The sequence below is a fragment of the Perna viridis genome, chromosome 12 (assembly GCF_037379345.1).
Source record: "Perna viridis isolate PV_CMFRI_1.1 ecotype Kerala chromosome 12, ASM3737934v1, whole genome shotgun sequence".
Lineage (NCBI taxonomy): Eukaryota > Metazoa > Mollusca > Bivalvia > Mytilida > Mytilidae > Perna > Perna viridis.
Genome location: NC_142456.1, coordinates 17,243,264 through 17,266,281, shown reverse-complemented (window position 1 = coordinate 17,266,281; position 23,018 = coordinate 17,243,264). Strand labels below are relative to the sequence as shown.

The window sequence follows — 23,018 nt, the reverse complement described above, 5'->3', positions numbered from 1 at the left end:
ATGTTACTTATATCCCAGACTTATTTACTTATGTTTTATGTTGCACATGCCTGTAACTCGATAGTAAAATGCATTCCATGTGTGTTAATATGTACTTTTGTAATTCTTTATCTAGTATCTACATTGAACAGGGGGGGGGATATATTTGTTTTTTCAGAAACCGGCTGTAAATGTTGGGCGATTACTGTTCTCTAAATTTTTCTTTGTTGAAGTACAGAAGAACGTGGAAAAAAATAACGTCATGCAGGGACGGATCAGGAAATTTTAAAAAGAGGGGGTCTGGAAGGATTCCATAAAAAGGGGATTCCAGACTGACATTTGTTCATTTTTGTCCACATTTGGCACGAAATTTAAAAAAAATCAAACAAAATTAGGGTTTCCAACACCGGAACCTTGCCTGATTCGTCAAGGTCATTGATCGACTTGTAAGTTATTTTAAAAGTTTGGCGGGAACTTTACATTGGCACGATGTATAATTTGAAAATCTTCTAATACTTGTTTTGCACTTCAGACTCTCAATTTAAGTGTACACATTTATCAATATATATATGCAGTGGCTATTATGTGGTTCATTAAGGTAAGCTGCCGCAAAAAAGGGTTAGATTTTGAATTTGATATGGCTTATTCTGTTCAAAAATTAGAAACGTTCCTTATAACCTAATTTCTAATGGATGACGTCCAAATCATGGATTCGTAATCAGAACGTTTCATTTAACCATTGTCCTTAGGAGATAACCCTGCAAATGACACTGAAACACAGTTAACAATTATTGACTTGCTTTGAGGGTAATAGCAGTTTTATTGTCCCCGAGGTACTAGCTATTGTACAAGGTAACGCCGAGGAAGTAGTTAGTACAGAGGGGAAAATAAATTTGCTATTATCCTCACATCCCGTTAATTTTATACTGAAAAACTCCCGAGTTCTCTCCAATGACGTCATTCAATTTAAACCAATGAAATGAATGAGACAAAAAGAGTCCGGGAATTTTGATTGTGAAGTTTACCATAGAAGAAAAACAGTCAGAACTACATATATTTCACCAGGAGGAGAAATAGTTATCTAGACGACTTAAAAGATGAAACAGCAAAATTACTGCAATACCTATGTATATAAATGAATAATTATACATTTCATCTCATAAACAAAAACAAAAAAAAATTACAGAATTTGCAAGACAGCTTCTCAAGGAGGTAAGAGACACAACTCTTTGATGTCATTGGAACGTTTGTATTCAGCATTTTACATCAATCTCGTGTAAGCAACAAAGTAACCTGGATTTGATTTCATTTGGTTTCAAATGAAAGCTTGATAAGTTTTACTAAAATTTAATATGATGAACGTATCACTGGTATTTAGAGTTACGTCCCCTACCCTAGGTCTACTTCCTAGGATAGCAGAATGCGGACCAATTGATGTTAATGACGTCATAGTGCACAGCCAAGTTATACAGAATAAGAAGACCAACCAGTCGCAAAGGTTGCGAATACTGAAACAAAAAATTCTTTTGTTAAATCTGAGGCATGTTGCAGTTCACCAAAATATAATTTGCACCTTTTTAATGCCTTGTAAAAAGCATTGAATTTCATTCATTAAGTAATGTCAAATAGTTTCAGTTGATGACTCAACTTTGAACGGCGAACCAGCCCTTGTCATTATATTATTTTTACTGGTGAGTTTCAACTAAATTGATTATAACTTTACTGCAAATACCTGTTTTTTTTTTGTTTGAAATAAACAATGAATGGGAAATACTACATTGATTGATTGGCGGATTTATCGACGGATTGATTGATAGTTCCACTTGAATTACTATGGAAGATATGGGGACAAAGTTTGATCAATCGGGCACACTATAACACTTTTGTACTAGTACTTCATCTGAGCTGAAGGTGCTAGCTCACAGAAGCAACTGCTTGGTGAAAGGTATTTGTCGAATTATTCGGAAACATTAGTCTGCTTCTCCGCTAATCAGTATCACTTTATCTCAATGTACTTAGTAGGGGGTTCTTTAGGAAATCTCGTATAGTGACACGACATTGGATTGAACCCACAAACTTCCGCAGTCGGGGCGAGCACACTACTACAACATCAATAAGCTGGTTCTCGTCTGATGATGCAGTAGTGAGTAGTCAGTCGGGCACCAGCTTACAACACCAATAAAATATGCTAATACGCAAAAAAGGAAGTTTATGAAATGATATCCATAATGAAAAAGCCATTCATTCATAAGTCTTGGAAGTATAAATGCCAAACATGCTTATGACTTTGTATACAACCAGTAATGTTCGAGCAGTTGTGCTTCTAGGAAGGCACTGTACCCTAAAAAAGAGACTGCTACCTTTAGTCTCATGCTCAGTTTATATAATGCCACACATTCATACTACTGTTGTTTTCATAATTCTTTAGAAGTATACAATATGCGTCCTTTTACTTGATTTTATATCGTCATATTCTACTACGGTAACGTTTCTTGATTTTTTCATCTCGATCCGTCTCCATGGATTCAATGAAACGTCTTACTTCAATTTTGATTAATAGTATCCTTGATTTCAGTTCTAAAAACGTAAGCCATTTAATAAAAACAAACAAACATATATATAAAAAAAAATAATGAATTTTCAGGTGTTAAAGTCATTTAACAGTTATTGCTCTCATAGTCAGTAATCCAAATCTGATTAAATTCAACTATTAGGATACGCTCCATCCATTGCCTTACGCTCCCTATCATCGATATATCCCACCTTGATTTTGGCATTGGTCTCTTAAATATACACGTGTGCATAGTACTGGTTATCCCCCCAACCCCACCTACACGGTTAAAAAAATATCCGCTCTCATATTTCCCATGTATGCATTTGCGAATTTATCACCAAATATTGAAATGAAGCTTTGATATATGTTTGTCCCTTTTATACCGCATATGTTCGGAGATCTAGATTTAGTTTTCGCCAACTCTTCGTCTTTTAAAGTCTTCACAAAGCCTGAAAGTAAAGTATCAACTTTCAATGGCGGATTATCTCGGAGTTTAATCAAATATAGTACCATAACCCTTTAAATCAATAGCTTAAAGTAACACCCGATAGTAGAAAAAATGCCTTATCTTTCAGAGTAAAAAATTGTTTTAAAATTTCAAACGATATAATTTGTAGAACAAAAACATAAAACAATAAAAAAAGTCGCTTTTGATCGTTTTCGTACAATTGAGCTCCTAAGCATTCGTTTCCTATTAACATCGTGACAAGTATTTCCTTCGAATTTAAATGGTAAAATAAAATGATTGCGTCTCACGACATCCATATACAATTATTTGAAAGAATCTGGCAAGACGGCGAAAAGACAATCAAATACATTTTAGAAGTATACCCCATCCTACATTTTCTTTCAAGTTGGACCTTTTGAATTGACCAATCATCTGATCTCTTCAATTCTGGAGAAATTAAAAAAAATGTGTTCAAAAATTGTGTTCTTTATAAGCGTTACATATCATGCATATCCTTGAATTATTCATTATGAAAAATCTATTCTTAGTTGTCTGAAACGTTGTGACAATTCAGGACGGATCAAGTTATTTATAAAAGGAAAGTACGGATTCAGAAAGTTTTAAAGGGGTGGGGTCGAATGGGGTGGTGTGCAGGTTTTATTTTCTTTATTTTCCAAATTGACGACACAATAAGCAAAGTATTTAAACTAAAATGGTGGTGGTTGGGGGACGAATCTTTAGAACACTTTCCCAGGATACGCAACCCGTAAAGTTGATGGTAAGTTCTGATGGTTAACATTTTATGTATAATGCAAACTTACACGGTTAAACTAACATGCTGATTATCTTTACCAAGTGTTCGCTGCCTGACTCGTACAAATGCCAGTGTTAAGGCGACAACTGGATACTTATTAAAATCGGCTTAAATGTTAAAATAACTTCTTTATTGTTTTGTGACTTTTACAAAAGTTTTCGAAGCATTTCATTTATAATATAGATTACTGACGTTTCAAGATTTCCGTATTAAGCTAATTTGGTACTTCAGTGAACATTTCCTCTCAATATTTCATACATTTTTGTTCACACAGCGATCATTTTCCGTCAATCAACGACGTTTATTAAATGTTGGCATTGATTATTGCATGCGTTGTTTTTTTTCCAAGTCCATAATCTTCGATCTAAAGAATATGCTGCCTTCCTTATAAATTGTTCTCGTATTTCTCAACATGTAGTGTTGCCAAGGACGGTTTTGTTAATCAGGTATATATTGAGGACAATTATAAAACTACTGCCATACATAGCAGGAGTTACACAGATCTTATTTTTTTATAAGTGAAAACAAAGTCTTCAAAAATGTCAAATTAAATGAGAAGTTTTATATCAGATTATAAGAGCATTTCGTTTGTGGTAATTTGATATATTTTTTTTTAATTTTCTATATTATACATTAGTACATTAAGGCCTCTACAAATTCATATCCTGTCTCCGGAAATAATAATAAAATATAAAAATGGAAACAAAACAAAAAACAAAAACAAGAAAATCATACATAAACGAATAGACATCAACACAATCAAATAATCTGCTTTTCAATTTCTGTTTTTATTTTATGGTTTTACAAGAATATACACACAAAACAGAAGCGAGTAAATGGTGACATTTAAGTATAGTTTCATCTATATATCATACAAAATTAGGCAACACTAATTCCTGCATATAGTATACGTACACATTTTAGTTTGAAATCATTCAGAAAGTTAAATCCTGTTATTACTAACTGCTATTTTTTTTTTAGAATTCTGATATGAACAACATAAAACTAAGAAAAGACGCCCACGCCTCGAATTCGCCCCAAACCGAGGTTGTCAACATATATGGTAGTTGAATTCGCTCGCGTTAAAATTCCACGATGGGGCATTTGTTAAAATTTCTAGTTCATATCATAGTTAAGTAGTTGCAGCATTAAAATAAAATATAAAGGAAGATCATCATAAACAAACTGTAAACAAGAAGATAAGCTCTGAAATATACACTAATTTGTTGTCTTTTTTTGTGTTGTTGTTTAAGTACCTATTGTCCTAATCTAGTTGTAATATATCATTATAATATTTTTTGGATTGCCTTTCGAAGCTTGGATCCCTCGATTTTCCTTCCATATTTGATATTTTTATGAATCACACTTTTCAAAATAAATGGTTTCTACAATGAAACAATTGCTTTAAACTAAAAAAAAAAAAAATGAAATAAATTCATATTACCGGTGTGTCTGGTTCGTATTCCAGGTCTTTAGTTGCTCATTTACTTTAACTTCTTTTACGTGTTACCTGTTTTTGGTTTTGTTTTGTTTTGTTTTTGTTTTGTTTTTGGTTTTTTATTTCATGTTTAATGTTGTATGTGTCCGATTTGTTTTGGTTTTGTTTACTGATTATCCTGATAGGTTGATTCTTGAACTAAAATAACTTTTAAGTAGCATTCTTCGTAAGAATCATGCCAATTCTGTTATATGTGGTATATCCTAAAAAGGCTACATATTTTTATGTTTGTCATTAAGTTGCTTTATAGATCTATATGATTATAATTATCCATTCTAATCTGTCTGCTCTTAGGATTCCGCATTGAAAATCCAAAAGTTTCTATTATATTTTTTTGCGTCGTTCGTTTACAGAGTTATCTCCCTTAGTTTTGAATTATACAGCACATTCTATATCAATTTTATTTCCTGTAAGCATGGGTTATATGAAAAGCCACATGTTTATATCTGTAAACTATAATATTTTAAACAAAATATCAAAAATAAAAATATATAGGCTCTCTAGCCATGAATCACATTTTAAATTTTATGGTTGTCATCATGAACTCGTGGATCGTTAAGGTGTATCCATCCAAGAAAACTGATTTGTTCAACGTGTCATAGCTTTCCTTTCCTCTTTCGTCTACCCCGGACTTGACTTTTTATGAGCAACTCGGTGGGTGTTTCTAGAAAAGCAGAGGACGCTTACCCTACCGGTGCACCTGGTCTATGCTCCCAGTTTTTAGAGGAGTTAGAGTTGTTATTTGCTTTTGTTACTTTGTGTGTATGACTTTAGTTACTTCATGTTCTTTGTCGTGTATGTCTGTTTTCCATGTCTGGTCTTTGTTCCTGGATTGCATTCTTTTGATTACCGCTATAACCTTGGTTCCCTTGATTACTTTTGCATGATTTTCACCTGGAGTGCTACTTAATTTATTATTTATTCACGGCGGATACTTATATAAAACTAAAACATGCAGTAGGGATTATCGTGAGCGCCGCGAAGCGATGTGAGCTCTACGGTTATTACGTGTACCTTCTAAATTTCTCTTAAGGTTCCCCAATATACTAACGAAAAAAGTTATGTCACGGAAGTAACAAAAATTGACTATCCTTACGGAGAAAATTCATCATTTCCTTCAATCGAACAAATAAAAAATAGCGGTTAAGATTATGTTCCAGTAAAAATAAATTCATGTTTTCTGATAGTTTTAATTTCAAGTCTTTTTTCTAATTTGTTTTACTTATTTAAAGAAGTGAATGTTATGTTTTTTTTTTTAAACTTATGGAAACACGTGGATGTACGTACGTGTGTCTCTACTGTTCGTGTTGCTGTTGTCAAGAACCTAACCTGCCTTGGAAAAAAATATAACTCCGATTATATTATCAAAACCGAAGCATAGCTTTTCTAAGATAGAAAAGGCAATCATTTTCTTGTTTGGAATTTGCAACTGTCGTCTGAACTTTGTTTACGTCACATGATATGTGCAAAATACTTCCACCATCCGCGGAGAACTGTAATATTTCTGGTATCTGTACAGATTGATCTGGCAGGCCAAAACTGAAATGGATGTTGCTAGAGATAATCTTAAGGAATACAAAAATGTAAAGTATTGCGAAGTGCTATAAAGTTATTGACTATTTTGAGAGTGAGGGGAAAGGGGGTAGGGGATTGGAATCTTGGGGAAAAAAAATTTTCAAGTTATTCATTTATTGAAAAAAAAAACTCCCCAATTAATAAACAAGACAGATTTTCAAATAGAAATTTTGATTTTGCTTGCTGCTTAAACATAAATAAAAATATTGCACTGGCGAAACAAACATTTTCATCCGGGTATACCCCCCCCTTTTGTAATGCCCTTTATCAATTTTACATGTCTCGTACAGACGGTACATGTATGGTAAAGCTCACGGTGCTTGCTGATTTAGACAATGCCTACCCCATATTAGTATTACTGTGACTGTACAATAGGCAGTGTGATAGTCTTAACAAGGCGCAGTTGGGGGCATTATTAACGTTGAAGTGACATTTTCACGTTCTTGAACGTTATTAATATTTTAGAACAATATGATCAATGGATAGATAATTATCAAATTATTCTAATACGACGTGCTTCAACGCTCTTTCGACTACGTGCACAGCCATGGTGAAAAAGTGATAAACTGATAAAAATGATATTCAAGGATAGGAAGAATCTAGTAATATTAGAATCAATATAAATCACGGAATCTCCATTTTATTATTGTTCTACCACCGGCTGGCCATATATGTCGTTATTTCACAATGCCACATAAATGTCCAGCCCGTAGTAAAACAATGATAAAATTAATTATCCGTGGTTTATTTCTCAAGTTCTTGAAAGGGGAAATCAAGAGAACCAAGATTCGAACTGTAAACAAATGAATCACAGGATAACCACTGATCAAAGGAAATAGACATAATGTACCTAGAACAGTCTTATTTTCACGTTGAAGTCCACTGTACATCTAAGTTTTATGTAAGTATTAACATTTTATTATACGTAAATATTAATGAATTAACTTTACTGCTAAATTTAACGAATGAAATATTCATTAGCACGAATAAGAAATTCATTTATAAAGGACAGACTTCTTATGGAAATAAAGAATGCATACATAAACGGCTACTCTATCCTTTTAAATGCACTAACGATAGAGCTGTGCAATCCACAATAATGTCAAGAAATGACGCAAATAATGACTGTAGTGGAGTAAAACAAGAGGAACTTCCTTTTATTCAACGGAATCTAAAAAAGGGCGAAAATGAAACATGTTCAAATAATCAACACATGTGTTCTCTACACGGACGATTGAAAGATGAGCCTGATCTTGGTAAATGCAATGAACCAAACAACGAAGTTATCATAGAAGACGAATCTACCAAATTGATTTACAAAATCAGCGACAGACCACCTTTTCAATCGACACTTATTTTTGCTTTTCAGGTTTGTCAAGTTTATTCTCCATTATTGTAAACGCAGTAACTTTTGAGATAAACTGATTTTCACAATTCAATGTTCACAAATGAGTGAAAAAAATCAAACAAACAACAAACGAACAAAATTATGCAAACGAATTTAGAACATCGGTAACAACGTTGCTGTAGTGCTCATGTCCTTGGAATTTATTCACATCTAGTATAACAAAGCGTATCAGATAGCGTAGTGATACTTAGTGAATAATGAAACAGTTATAGGTCAGTGGAGGAGATTAATCGGAAATATCTCATCAGCAACCAACTACTCTTTTTATCATGTCATGAAATAACAATGACTCAAACATAATTACGTTCCATACACAAGACGATTTATAGAACATGGAATAATATTCAATAAACTGCAATAGTTTTTTGTTGCAGAATCTGCTACTTGCTTTACCATGGAATGTTACGACTGCCATATTGGTAGCGGAAGTGACGTGTGCAAGGGATGATCAAGAAATTAAAGCTACTCTTCTATCTACAACCATATTTATGAGTGGTTTGACAACACTAGCTCAAGTCACGTTTGGTGTACGGTAAAGTCAAAAATATTATTTCATTAAGGTTCCGCGACAAGAAGCAAATCAAGGTCATCGTGTATTCATAACAGAAATTGAGACTTATTTAGCATGTCTGTGAGCCGCATGAAAAATTGAAATGAGTAATAATATTTAACTTTGAACTACTTTGTTATACTTGTAAAACAACCGAGAGAGTGTCTGAATTGTAAGGGGAAATTGGTTTTGAAGTTAACTGTACAAATAAAGAACCTTGTATCACCCTTTTAAGATAAGAATAGCTCTTAATCACATACATAGAATAATCAATCTAAACATTAGGTTTTGACAAGTTTTTCTCGTTTTCTTTTCTTTTTGTTTTTTGATTAGGAAAACAATACAAGAAAATGTTATCACTTAATGAAACTTTTATTCTATATATAGAATACCGGTGTATCAGGGCCCAACTACGGCTTATATAATTCCATTACTCGCCATGGCTTCATTAGACGAATGGAAATGCGTGTACAGTTCAGGAGGATTAAACACCACGCATCCGTTCATTGGTAAAGTCAATGTAGTTTGGTCATAATCGGAAGAAACAACGATGAAACAAATATGTTTAAAAGATCAAATACAAAGTGGCAGATATTTATGTGTAAAACCAGGAAACGTCACATTTCATACATATATGATATAGACTTAATATAAGAATAGCAAAAACGATTGCTCTAAAGCCATGAGAGCAATTGGACCCATAAACAACAGAGAAACGGGCAAATATTATAAGAAAAAAGGCTTTTAAAGGGATAATGATAAAATTAAATTAGAGTTACATTGTCTTCGATTAAACGGCACACAACAAACACAAGTATTTGCCTGATCGTTGGCGGTTAGCAGTATTGTATGACTTCTTTGGACCTTTTGACCTATTTCAATGTTTTTTTTTTAATCAGATCGAATGATTCTTATTACCTAGATTTTTTTACACTGAAATCAAAATGATTTAGGTTGTTTTTATCTATATAACACAGATGAAATGGGTAATGCAACAGCAAGCAACATCAGCTTCTCTCCCGAGACTGAACATCGTGAAAATGTTATACTTCCAAGGTTACAACTGGTAAGTTATACACTTCACTTGGTACGATAAAAATAAAATCCTAGATGCTATACATGTCAAGTGGTAAGTTATACACTTCAGTTGGTAAGATAAAATATCTTCTGGTAAGTTATTCAGTTGGTAAGATAAAATATCTTCTGGTAAGTTATACACTACACTTGGAACGATAAAATATCCACTGATAAGTAAATTTCACATTTCTCTTGATACGATGGGAATTATACATGTCAACTGGTAAGTATCCACTGGTAAGTATCCACTGGTAAGTATCCACTGATAAGTTCCCACTTCACTTGGAACAACATACTCCAAAACTTATATGTTATATATTAACCTTGGTGCGACAAACCGAGATGTTATACATATCAACTGGTAAGTATCCACTGGTAAGTTATACACTTCACTTGGCACGATAAAAACAAAAACCTGGATGTTATATATGTCAACTGGTAAGTATCCACTAGTAAGTGCCCACAACAGTTTGTGTGTCATAAACTATAGCTGGTGTGGCATTAACTACAGCTAATACCTTGCACACTACAACTGGTGTGCCATAAACTACAACTAGTACGTTGTACCCTACAATTTGTGCTTGATTAACTACAATTTATAAGTGGTACACTAAAATAAGTAATATGTAGACTTCAGCTTGAATGCTTCACACCGCAGGTGATATGTTACACTATTGGGGGTAGATATATACTACAGTTTTTTTTTACGATGCAGACTACAGTTGGTACACTATACACCTCATCTATCTATGACACAGCAACTATGCATATTATACATAGCAGAAAAGTAAAATTCGCCACCTTCACCGGCCTGTCTTTAGTATATACACAATTCCTCGCATTTTTAGCACTTTTTCACCAAATACAGCCATCTCAAGCGTCAATGATCAATAGAAGTAAAAGGGTAAACCATGACCCAAACACAGATTTTAAGTATATAAAATGTAAGGGTAAACGTCTTCTGGTTTTAAAGACGATACTTTATATTAGCAAAATAACATTGTCTCATTGTTAAAAGACAAAAATCTACTTTAAAAGCATAGAAAAAAAACAGAAGAATATTGTCTTATTTCAGATGCAAGGGACTTTGATTGTTGTCGGAATCGCTCACGCTCTGGTTGGCATTACTGGTACTGTCGGCGTATTGATGAAGTTTGTAGGGCCAATCACTATTATTCCAACCATTCTACTGATTGGTCTGGCTATCTACCAAGTGTTTTCAAAATTTGCTGGTATGCATTGGGGTATATCAGGCATGTAAGTTTTATTGATAAAATGTGTGAGTTAAAAATCCAAACATCTTTGGCTTCACTCTATATTCATTGGGATGTATCATGCTGTTTCAATATGGTTGAGGTAAATATCTCAAAAATATTTGGCTACACGCCACATTCATTGGGGTATATCATGCATGTAAGTTTCAAGATGGTTGGAGATTTTATTCCGATAGGATTCGCTAGCTGTTGTATTTTATAAAATGCTTTGGGATATATCATGGAAGGAAAGTAGACTTATTTATTGGCATCATCAGAGTAATATGCATATAGTCTTATTGGGGATTTGTATGGATATTTGTAGAATGTGGAATGTCATGCATGTAAAATACAAGGTGTTAGGACACATTTGTGGCTTTGATACGCACAATTTAAGCATGCAATTTACAGGTATTCGCAGTTATTTGTGGAATGTTATTTGTAATCCCAAAAATGTTGAATTAGTTTTCAAATAATTTACTTTAGCACATATATAGATTTGTTAGGCATGCAGGTTATATTTTAAAATAACATTCTAGTTCTATGTGTTTGCAAAAAATTCTGTAATGTGTGATACACTCCAAATAACGGCTACACATTTTTTTTTTATTATTAAATTGCTTAATAGGTTTATATAATGGAATGTATAACTATTCATCCAATCTGTCTGTTCTCAGGAGATAATCAACATTAACAATCCAATAGTTTCTATTGTATTTTAGTGTCATTTACAGAGTTATCTCCCTTAATTTTGAGTTAAACAGTTTATTCTATATAATTTTGTCTCCTAAGAACAAGGGTTACGCGAAAAACCACATGTTACTTTCTGTTTACTATGGCATTTTGAAGCAAATATCAAAAATATAAATATGTAGGCCTTCCAACCATATATCACATTTTGCATGATTATATGTGGAGTGCCAGTTAACCGTTTAATAGTGCTGATTTGCATAAGCGTAATCACATGTTTAAAACGTCATTACAAGCACCGAATTAACAAAGTTTAAATTAAAGTTAAGACGGGCTGATTGGAAAGGTCGATGTCTGTCGTACTGATGTTCCTGGTTGTGTTTTTTTATACATAGAAGGTCCATTTTTGACGCTTTAATTAATACTCTAAAATCTTTTTCCTTAGTATTATCTATGGATAAAAGGATCAGGGGAGCTATTTAATGGAGTCGGTAGGCCTTTTAAGTTTCTTTTCATATGATCCGAAATGTCCACCAAAAGCAGTCAAAACCAAAGAACTATTTGTATTTAGTTTTTCTTATTTTTGGTTCATCTCTTAGGAGATAATCAACATAGAAAATACAAGTTTCATTTACAAACTTATCTCCCTTAATTTTGAATTCTATAATACATTCTATATAATTTTTATCACCTAAAAGCAAGAGATATATGAATTTCTATTTTCTTTTGCATGTTAAGTAAAATAACATTTTTCATGATTCTTAGCTGGCATGCTATTTAACAGGTCAGGAAAGTGACTAAGCGTTTGCACTAGAATATTAAAGTTAGAGTCACGTTCCGAAAGGACGGAAATATTATGGTATACTTAAATACTAGCATATCCCTGGGAATAAAGTTTAATCTCAATACAATGCGTTTGATAAATATATTCTCATCTATATGGAAATCATATGGAAACCGCACACTTTTATAAACATAATTCATAGAAAAATATTATTACCATATGATATTTATTAATGGGTGGGAATTAAATTGTCAGTCCTCAACATATTTTTTTTTTCACATTGGTACTTTTTTCAAAACATGTTGACAAAATTTCAATGTATTTATACTTGTTTAATAACGTAATATATACTTTGTAATGTTAACATCATTTCAGAACTTTTACGATTTCATTGATTCTATGCTTGTATCTTGCTGGGAAGAAGTTGCCTACCCCAGTCTGGACTAGGGGCAGAGGCTTTCATATAATACTTTATCCAATTCAACAAGTATTATCGGTGAGTCTTAACAAATGTATAACACAACATACACAAATGCTTCAATGTAATTAAGTGACAGTTCCTATAAGAATCAGGAATAAATAATCCACCATTTTGATAATGTAATTTGATTACTTTAACCATCAGAATTAAGGAATAAGAAAAAAATTTCCATATCATGCTGGACCATTGAGTTACAATTTCATTGCAATGCACTGAAAATGAACATTTTAAGGGTAGATAATTCTGTCAAAAACCTCAATTTTCTAACATTCTATTAAAATATTTCTGGGCAAATCCAGTGATGCAGAGATTGAATAATGGTCTCTTTCAAATAGGGAAGGTATTCTTGAGTGATATTATAATGTCAGATCAGTGGGGTTTTGACATGCATGTTTTTACCGATTTTACTTGATTTTTACAAACACTTACATTCTGTTATCGAATTAAATTGGTAATAAATGTCGTCTCTGTCATAAACAGATATAAAATTAAAATCAACCTACTCCAAAGTCATATAACAGCGTTTTGCATTATTACACTCCGCCAGCTGATAGGCTCTGTTACACAGGATGTGATTAAAAGACAGGGCATGGTCACTTCCCATTATAAATCCGTGAATCTGTTCCGGTGTACTGTACAAATTTGCATAAAGACTAAACATGACAGATAAAAGCGAATGCAGCCTCCGTACAGGAGATTGATAAATACAATTGCGTTTACTAAAAAAAAATCAAATGAGGTTTTCTGTTAAACTAGTACTATCTGTAAAAAAATAGCCTACATTGTTTTCTTGTTTTATACTAATTAATTTTCTACATTCCATGACTAAAAACACACACAAGACAGACGGATTTAACGTCGAACTTTAATTATCAGTATTTGGCCCTTCGGGACACAGAATTACGGGCAAGTGTTTAGCGTTTAGATAGAAGAGCATCTTTAAGTTCAAAGGGTAAATTCGGAATTATGCCCACTGTGACCAAAAGAAAAACATGGTTAAATTATCTAAAAATATAGATCTGTCCACTGTGCAATCTCGTTAAAATTTTCGGACTTTTGTACTTTTTTGTCCCAAAAATGTTCATATACACCCCATTTATACGCTTTATCTTCTAGATGTTAATTACAATATTGGTAGGATGGGGAATTGCAGGAATTTTTACAGCAGCTGGGATTCTCACTGATGACAAAACACAACCAGGTTATGGAGCCAGGACTGATGCAAGAAGTCACGTAATACACACGACGCCATGGTTCTACGTCCCATACCCAGGTAAGGCAACCTTTAAAATGTTTGAGCATCCACTAACAGGACACTGGCAGTAAAAACTGTCCAAATCGAAATTATTTTGGATTTTAAAATTGGTTCATTTTAGACAGGGCTTTGATTTACTACGGTTCAAAAACATAATATTGACATAAAGGGACTTAGAAAATCGTCCTGCTTAGACTGGCTTTCGGATTTTCATGGTTCGGTTTAGACGAGAACAAAAAGCACGTTTAGAAGAGTACAACCATGCAACATTGTAGTTATATGCAGATGGTACAATGTAATAATTTAGCTTTTGTAAAGCATGAGAATTCACACATAACAGACAGCTATTATTGATCCTAGGACTTTACTTTGTATGAGCAACTCGGCGGGTGTTTCTAGAAAAGCAAAGGATGCTTACTCTACCGGTGCACATGGTCCATTCTCCCAGTTTTTAGTGGAGTCCGAGTTGCTCATATACTTTTGTTACTTTGTATGTAGTATTTTGGTTATTTCATGCTGTGTTTGTCTGTTTTTCACAAGACTCCATACAAACAACGCTAGATAGCTGGATCTGCTAAATGTACCATCAAGCCTCTTTCAAAATTTGTAACTTTTATACACTCAGTTAAAATCCCGACTCAAAAACATTAGACATCGTTGTTTCTGGAAAAAGATGGTACACCTAGATACAAATATATAGTTCTTGGTAGAGATTCCTCATACTTTGTAAGAAATAATTCCAAATCATATTCCAAATTTAAACAGAAGATATTTTCAAAATGATGGAATTTTTTATCGACAACATATTTGTCCAGTGTAGTGGACGCGTTTTTCAACAAATGGTCGGCATTCCTATGGGAACAAATTGTGCTCCTCTACTTGCTGACCTATTCCTTCACTTTTATGGGGCTGACTTAACAGCTGATCTAAGCCAAAAGAAAGAACATCATTTAGCTAGATCCTTTAATGTAAGTTTCCGCTATATAGATGACGTATTATCGTTGAATAAACCTAGTTTCGGAGAATTGATACATCGCATCTACCCCAAAGAACTTGAGATAAAGGATAGTACAGATAAGGTGAATTCAGGCATATATCTTGGCCTACACCTAGAGATCGATGATAAAGGAAAGCTATTGACAAAACTTTACGACAACCGTGATGACCTTTCATTGAGAATTGTCAACTTTCCTTTCATCTGTGGCAACATCCATTCAGCACCTGCGTATGGAGTTATCATATCACAACTCATACGTTATGCCAGAGCTTGCCGTAACTAAGAAGATTTTTTGTATCGCGCTAGACTTCTTACAATAAGACTTCTGGAACAAGGTTGTGTTGCTAGCACTCAACATCTCTCCCACCTGCACCATGAAAACTGATGTGTTCATAGTTATTCTTTCGTCTACCCCGAACTTGACACGGCGCGTGTTTCTAGAAAAGTAGAGTACGCTTACCCTACCGGTGCACTTAGTCGTCCGTGCTCCGAGTTGTTCATTTACTTTTTTTTTACTTTGTATGTATTATTCTACATGTAGTTGCTTAATGTTCTTTATTGTGTTTGTCTGTTTTCCATGTCTAGTCTTTGTCCCTGGATTACATTCTTTTGATTTCCCCTGAATCTTGGTTCCTTTGATTACTCTGAAAATGTATGGACACATATTTTATATGAAGTAAAAATTCATGAAAAATTATGGGGCCCTAGTGAAGTGATTTCCAGTGATCATAATGTTTGTTCCTATTTTTGTATAAACATTCAAATGTATCTTTTTATAGGGCAGTTTGGTAAATTTGGTTTTAATCCGGGACTGTTGGTAGCTTTTCTTACCGCTACCCTCACGTCAATTATAGATTCAATAGGAGATTATTACGCATGTGCAAGGATGTCACATATTCCTCCACCGCCTGTTCACGCTGTTAACCGTGGGATTGGTGTGGAAGGGCTTATGTGTGCTGTATCAGGAATGTTTGGAACAGGGCATGGAACAACAACATTTGGAGGTCACATCGGGTCGATCGGAGTTACGAGAGTAAGTGATTTTTTTATGGTGAATATGCTCATTTAAACCCTACTACGACAAAACAGCTCAATGTATGTGTTGTACTGCCTAAAAAACGGTTAGTAATATTGGAAAAAGAATTACAAATTGCTTTGTTTAATTATGACTATGATTTAAGTAAATGCTGAGTCAATTCAAATATTGAGTCTGCATAAAACCTTTGTTTTATTGATTTTCCAATTAATCTTCAATAATTTTGATTTGATTAGGTATTTGTGTGGTCAAGAGTGCATTTTTATGGATATGTAGGGCATCAAAACAATATGCATTCTCATACGTTGATTTCTCTACGATTTCATTTTTATTTCCAGGTAGCCAGCAGATTCGTTTATCAAACATTTGCCATAATAATGTTGTTGGTGGCCATTATCGGCAAAGTAGGAGCCGTATTTGTTACAATTCCATACCCTGTTTTAGGTGGTGCCCAGATTATAGGTCTGGGCATGTTCATTGGACTTGTTATGTCAAATATGCAGTACATAGATATGCAGTCTACGAGGAATTTAGCAATAATTGGGGTTTCAATTATGGTTGGCTTAATGATCCCTCATTGGGCTAAAACTAACCAAAAAGATTTGGAAACAGGTATGAACGCGTAATCAAATAGAAACTTCAACAATCTGTACTACCTATAATTGATGTCTACTACCTTTCATTTAATTAGACCTTAACTGTCTGAAAAATATCGCTTTCAGTGAAATTTTCAACTTAGACCACAGCAGAGAGGCCTCTTGTATTTGCAGTTTTTATTGATAAATATCCTGCTTAAATGATTTATAATTCCTAGTAATTGTTGTTCACACACAGAATTAATGTTCCACGCATGCTCATATCCTACAGTTAACATAAAATTTTCTAAACGCACATCTTTATCCTTTTCACACTTTACGTATTTGCCATGGTAACTATGAAATAAATTTCACTGTTTTGCTGGAAAGATCATTTCATGCCATTTACAACCATTATGAATTTACGTAATAACTTAATTAGAAAGAGTAATCAAGGGAATCAAGGTTATAGCGGTAATCAAAAGAATGTAATCCAGGGACGTAGACCAGACATGGAAAACAGACATACACGACAAAGAACATATAGTAACTAAAATCATACATACAAAGTAACAAAAGTAAATGAGCAACTCGGACTCCACTAAAAAGTGGGAGCATGGACCAGGTGCACCAGTAGGGGAAGCGTCCTCTGCTTTTCTAGAAACACCCACCGAGTTGCTCATAAAAAGTCAAGTCCGGGGTAGTTCTTCATTTGATAAGACCTACAGTTTAACATCATTTACATTAATTTGTAATAGTTGTAATACTATTGTTAAACAGTCGCAATTTTAAAAAAAAGTATAAAATTAAAGGTCACCAGAAAAATGAATGTTTATAAACCAGATATTAAGAAGATGACATTTTGAATGATATTGAAAGGGGAAAGTTTGACCTTGAAGTGTAAAGCTTGCTTTTTTATGTTCTTTCTAATTCTTTTGCGGTAATGATTTTATTAATTAAAAATATCATGGAATACCCTGTGGAAAAACACTATATATCGTCATTTTCTTGAACATTACCATAGTCAACAAGTTTCTCTTCAAATTTCTCTAAATTAGGATAACACATCTCTGGTTTTCTATAATTTACTTTTGCAAGGGCATGTCTATCCACTTGTGGAAGTATACACATATCTACGGGTACAATTTTGTTCTGTTTGGTATTGTAAATTACATATAACGAGATTTTTTTAACTGAAAAATATGTTTATTTTTAATTTTGATACCTAATTATGTGAAGTTATTGATGTAATTACCTACAAAAACTGTCAAAACTGTCAAACTATTAAAAGCGTAAATTCATAATGTCTGTATTAATGGTATCCATAGTAACAAATCATCTGAAAACATAAACATTTCCCATTGGTAGTTAAGGCATATTCAAAATGTTGGTTTCAGTGGCAACGAGTTTGCAAAAATAAAAAAGTCTGCTAATTTCGATATAAATATGTCATATAGACTTATTTCACGCGATTTCGATCTATACAGAGAATTGCTCTTAAATATCGAATGTTTCTAGGCTATCAAGAGTTGGATGGATTCATAAAGACAATAATGACTAACCCAAACTTAGCTGGGGGTCTCCTAGCATGTTTCCTTGACAACACTGTTCCAGGTTAGTACATATCTAAAGGGTTAAACTGGGGGGTACAGTGAATGTAGTCAAGACCTTAACATGAAGGAAAAGATAAAAATAAGTGCAGACAAGTAGCGAATGAAATGTCCCTCTCGATGAATTCTAAATATTGGGCCGAAGTTTACAACTGTCTGGCCTTTTGTCCAAAAGTTATATAAAGTGACATCAATATATTTAAAGACAAATCACTCTGACCAGTTCTGACATAAGGAATGTCGTGTAATTTTAATTTTAGATTTTAATGGAATGGTCTCAAGTATAAAGGCAATGAAATAAGCTTCTAAAAATATAGGTCACACAAAGATATAGCAGTTAAAAAATTCGCAAAATCGGGAGTTTTTGTAATTTTCCGAATTCAATTCAGACATCTTTGATCTTGCCAGTATTTTCGCGAATGACAAATGCCATACACCAATAGATTGGATATTGTCACTATTTTATTCATAAATCATTAAAAACAAAATACAATGAGTTTTATTCGCTTAAAAAGAACCTTTACTGTTTCCCGTCAAAAGAAAATAAAATTAATTTTGAAACATGTTTACAGTTGAAATACTTCTCAAGATTGTTTTTCAAACTTGCGGTATGAAAAGGTATCCATTGGCTGATGCTTAAAACTCTTTAAAAAGTTGGGGTCACCGATCAAATAAGAAAGTTAATCACATTTGTATACCATTTCTGTATAATTTTGTTATTGGACGCTCCTTACTCCAAATATTATGTTGGATGACGTTACGTTATAGTCAGCGACTGAACGTCTTTAGAAGAAATAGAATATTAAAACGGCAATACAAAACTAGATTGTGAAGAAATAAGCGGAAGTAAAAAAAGAATTACGACTGGAGAGAACAGAAAATTGAGTAAAAGGCGATATATATATATATATAATAATTCTGGTTGCATGACCGCGTGAACATGTTCGTACTCATATATTTTTAAGTTACATGTACTACATTGATTATTAATAATACTTCAACAGCGAATGAATTGTCGGGATCTAAAGTTCAACATTTACAAATGTACGTGGAGCGTTTCAACAGTTGGTAGTAACACTTTTACTAGACATTTGTAAAAAAAATGATTCCATGCAAAAAAAATAATAATATATATCCTCAAATTTCAAGGGAGGAGCATTCATTGGATCCACCCCTCTGAATCCGCGCCTGGTTTACGTACTCCGCATGAAACTTTTTCTACATATATACCTCAGTAAGTGAACTGGCGAATTATGTTTTATTTGCCATAATACGGGACTATCTTTAATATTTACCTCTTTTAAACATCTTTTCGGGATTAGGAAAACTATCTCACATTCTCCAAGAAAAGAACATTGTTCCATATCTCCCATTTGATCATCCTAAAATGTTGGATAATCAAGTTTGCATAACTCCCCCTAAAACTATTGGATAATGCTGATTATAATTTTTTCAAAGTATTAGTAACATTTGCTATAAGTTTCCTCGGAATCCCTTGTGAAATTGTAGTCGTGAAATTGTGTAGGACAGACGGACATACGGACGGACGCCTGGAATTTACGGAAGATTTTCCAATGCGCCATTGAATCTCGACTTCACATTGCTTCTACGGTCAAAGGGAGATAAATCGCGAATTTCGCGCAAAAAGCGACGTCACACATGGACTACGATACAATAGTTTGCACCATACAGTGCGCATAAACGATTGTGTGATTTGTCTTTAAGTACCATTCTTTGTAAGAATCAAGCAATTAGTGGCACATCCTTTTTCTCAATTTGGTCCAAAATGACCTCCAACATATTCAAATACATCTAGAAAACAACTATAAGGCTATTTAAATTGATCCTGAAGCATTGGTGACGTAGATATTTTTTTACTTGCTTATATATGGAAAAAAATTTCCCGCCTTTTTTTTCTATACTGGATTTCAAGCTATTTGACCTATCAATATCTTAAAAAGGCAAACTTTACAAACACCTTGACAGTAATTTCTTGAGGTTATGATGTATAAATACTTTGCAAATGCAATAAAATCTCTGCGTTTTTTTTCCTCTTCATGTGCCCTACTTAATACACATTTGCCTGATTCTTAGACGGAGAAGTACTTAAGCCTTGAATTTTTTTAAAATGTGAGTAGTCTCTAAATTGTACGCGAAGTACATCTTGTATTAGGACACTTTTTCTAATAGTTAAGCTGATAATTATTTGATACTGAACAGCAAAATATCCGACAAAAGTACGGAAGAATGTAAAAACACCATGACAACAGGAGACGACGGAGTCATGTTAATCCATGACATGACATTTAGGACAGAAACTACAAAAAGTAGAAAACGCAATGAGAAAATACAATAAGAAAAGTTTCCGAAACAAATCTAAAAATTGAAAAGTGCAACATTGTCAATATGGGAGTTCCAATTGATTCATAGGCAGGTGACCTGCGGCGATTTCTTTGCAGGGTAGACGACATCTGTGGGAAGGACGGGAAATCGTTTAAGTTTTCGTGTGAATTTGGAAATTTTTATTCATGTTATGACATACATGAATTGGAATTTTTGTCCCGAAGAGTATAAAAAATGAAAGCATTTCACTTCATTCTGCAGGTAAAGCGGTTAGTTTTTCACTTGAATTAATGTCACCCGGCAGTTTTGATTTTTTTTTTCGAAAACATGATTGATGTAAACAATTGAATTATGTGTAATCCAGATACATTTTTTCTCATGACTCTACGGTGATGGTTGGATTTTGTTATATGATATTTAATCAATAATAATTATATTTACTGTATGTCCAATTATAAGAACCCAAGCACATGCAAGTTATGTTAAAATAACGAACATACACTTATATGGGCTAAATACTGATATGCTCTGTATCGCAGTAGACCGTATGAGTATACTGATACAGTCGGACCGTATAGGTATACGTTTAGACTCCAAATACGCATATGATCTGGAACATTTATATTATTTCTATTGCAATTTTATAGAGTTATTTCCACAATGCATTCTGTAAAATGAATTTTGCCTATGCCAAGATCGCTATCTTGAACCTAGCATTAGCTTTGTCCTTATCTTGATCCAAAACCGCAGTTAAAGTTCGGTTTTTTTCTGTCATTAATCAACCCATGCTTGGCTTTTAAATACAATGAAACTTGTCAAAATCAAGCCTTAAAATAAACGAAAACCGGTCTAAAAGTATTTTGAACCTGTGTAAACTGAACAACTATCTGAACTTTACAAAAGAGTTTATTTTAAAATGGCTTCACTGGACTTAACGTATTGTAATAATTTTCTGGCGCAACGGCCTGTTTGATTCCGTTAGATTTCCAATAATGATGAATTGTATCCATCTAATTATCTATCTAACTAAAACATGACTTTTTTTTTAGGAACATTGAAAGAAAGAGGCATGATAGGATGGAGTAGTGGCGGTATTTCAGATGACAATGACCACTCTCAATTCGAGTACGAAGAAGGCCTCGATGTATATGACCTACCTTATCTTTCAAAGATACTTGGTCATATCAAATTTCTCAAATATATACCATTCTCACCAACATACAATCGGCATAAATCTTAATTAAAAACTTTCATAGGTAACATTGGTGAATCTCTATTTTAATGAATACAGAACTGACTCCAACAGAATCCATTTCTGGGCAAGTAAGACAATAAGTCTAACAGCTTTACGAGTGCAAGATCTCAGACACCCGAGGGTAAAATTAAATCGCTATTTAACGATGTCCCGCCGATTTAAAAAAAAAAAAAACTAGTATATCTTATCCAAGGGTGTCTGACATTTCTCTATCGTTCATAAGAATTTTAAAGCTGGTGTGTCATTCTTGTTCACACTTTGAGTTAATGTTTCAATTATCCATTTCCATTAAGAGTCTAACATTGATAAATTCATTCCTCAAAAATGGAAAATAATACGTAATTGTGGAAACTAAAAATTGATCACAAAGCACTAAGAGCGTTAGATAAAGTTAATTCTTCGTACGCATAAGGTCAATCAATCTATTCAACTGACCATTTTGCAGTAGGTACGAAATACAAAGAAACCTCTATTATCTTTTTAATTTGTACAAGAACTATATTCAATATAGACCAACTGGATCAATGTCGACTGTATAGTTAGACGGTCAGTTAAGCTATTTTTTTAACGAGTTTTAGAATTTAAAAGATGCTAAATACAACATATTTGTCCAGTGTGGTGGACACATTTTTCAACAAACGGTCGGTATTCCAATGGGAACAAATTATGCTCCTCTACTTGCTGACCTATTTCTTCACTCTTCTGAGGCCGACTGATACGAAATAAAAAATATCGTTTAGCTAGATCCTTTAATCTCAGTTTCTGCTATTTAGATGACGTATTATCTTTGAACAATCCTAATTTCGGGGATTAGATACATCGCATCTACCCCAAAG

General features: G+C 33.5%; 1 protein-coding gene across 1 annotated transcript; it reads left to right on the top strand.

Annotated features, from left to right (window-relative positions):
* The first annotated feature begins 7,948 nt into the window (after nt 1–7,948).
* Nucleotides 7,949–22,330, top strand: LOC148601494 (solute carrier family 23 member 1-like). Its single transcript, XM_088555248.1, has 11 exons — nt 7,949–8,237; nt 8,651–8,808; nt 9,214–9,335; nt 9,804–9,892; nt 10,979–11,160; nt 13,006–13,126; nt 14,228–14,384; nt 16,143–16,396; nt 16,738–17,011; nt 18,493–18,588; nt 21,977–22,330. The coding sequence occupies exons 1-11, from the start codon at nt 7,968–7,970 to the stop codon at nt 22,165–22,167; spliced, it is 1,914 nt and encodes a 637-aa protein (XP_088411374.1). The 5' UTR covers nt 7,949–7,967; the 3' UTR covers nt 22,168–22,330.
* Nucleotides 22,331–23,018: the final 688 nt, after the last annotated feature.

What these genes read in the sequence shown, in the direction of transcription:
- LOC148601494 (XM_088555248.1), top strand. Translation starts at nt 7,968, where the DNA reads ATGTCAAGAAATGACGCAAATAATGACTGTAGTGGAGTAAAACAAGAG. An exon ending in CACCACGCATCCGTTCATTG is followed by an intron (nt 9,336 to 9,803) that starts GTAAAGTCAATG and finishes TATATAACACAG; the next exon opens with ATGAAATGGGTAATGCAACA. An exon ending in CATTGGGGTATATCAGGCAT is followed by an intron (nt 11,161 to 13,005) that starts GTAAGTTTTATT and finishes ACATCATTTCAG; the next exon opens with AACTTTTACGATTTCATTGA.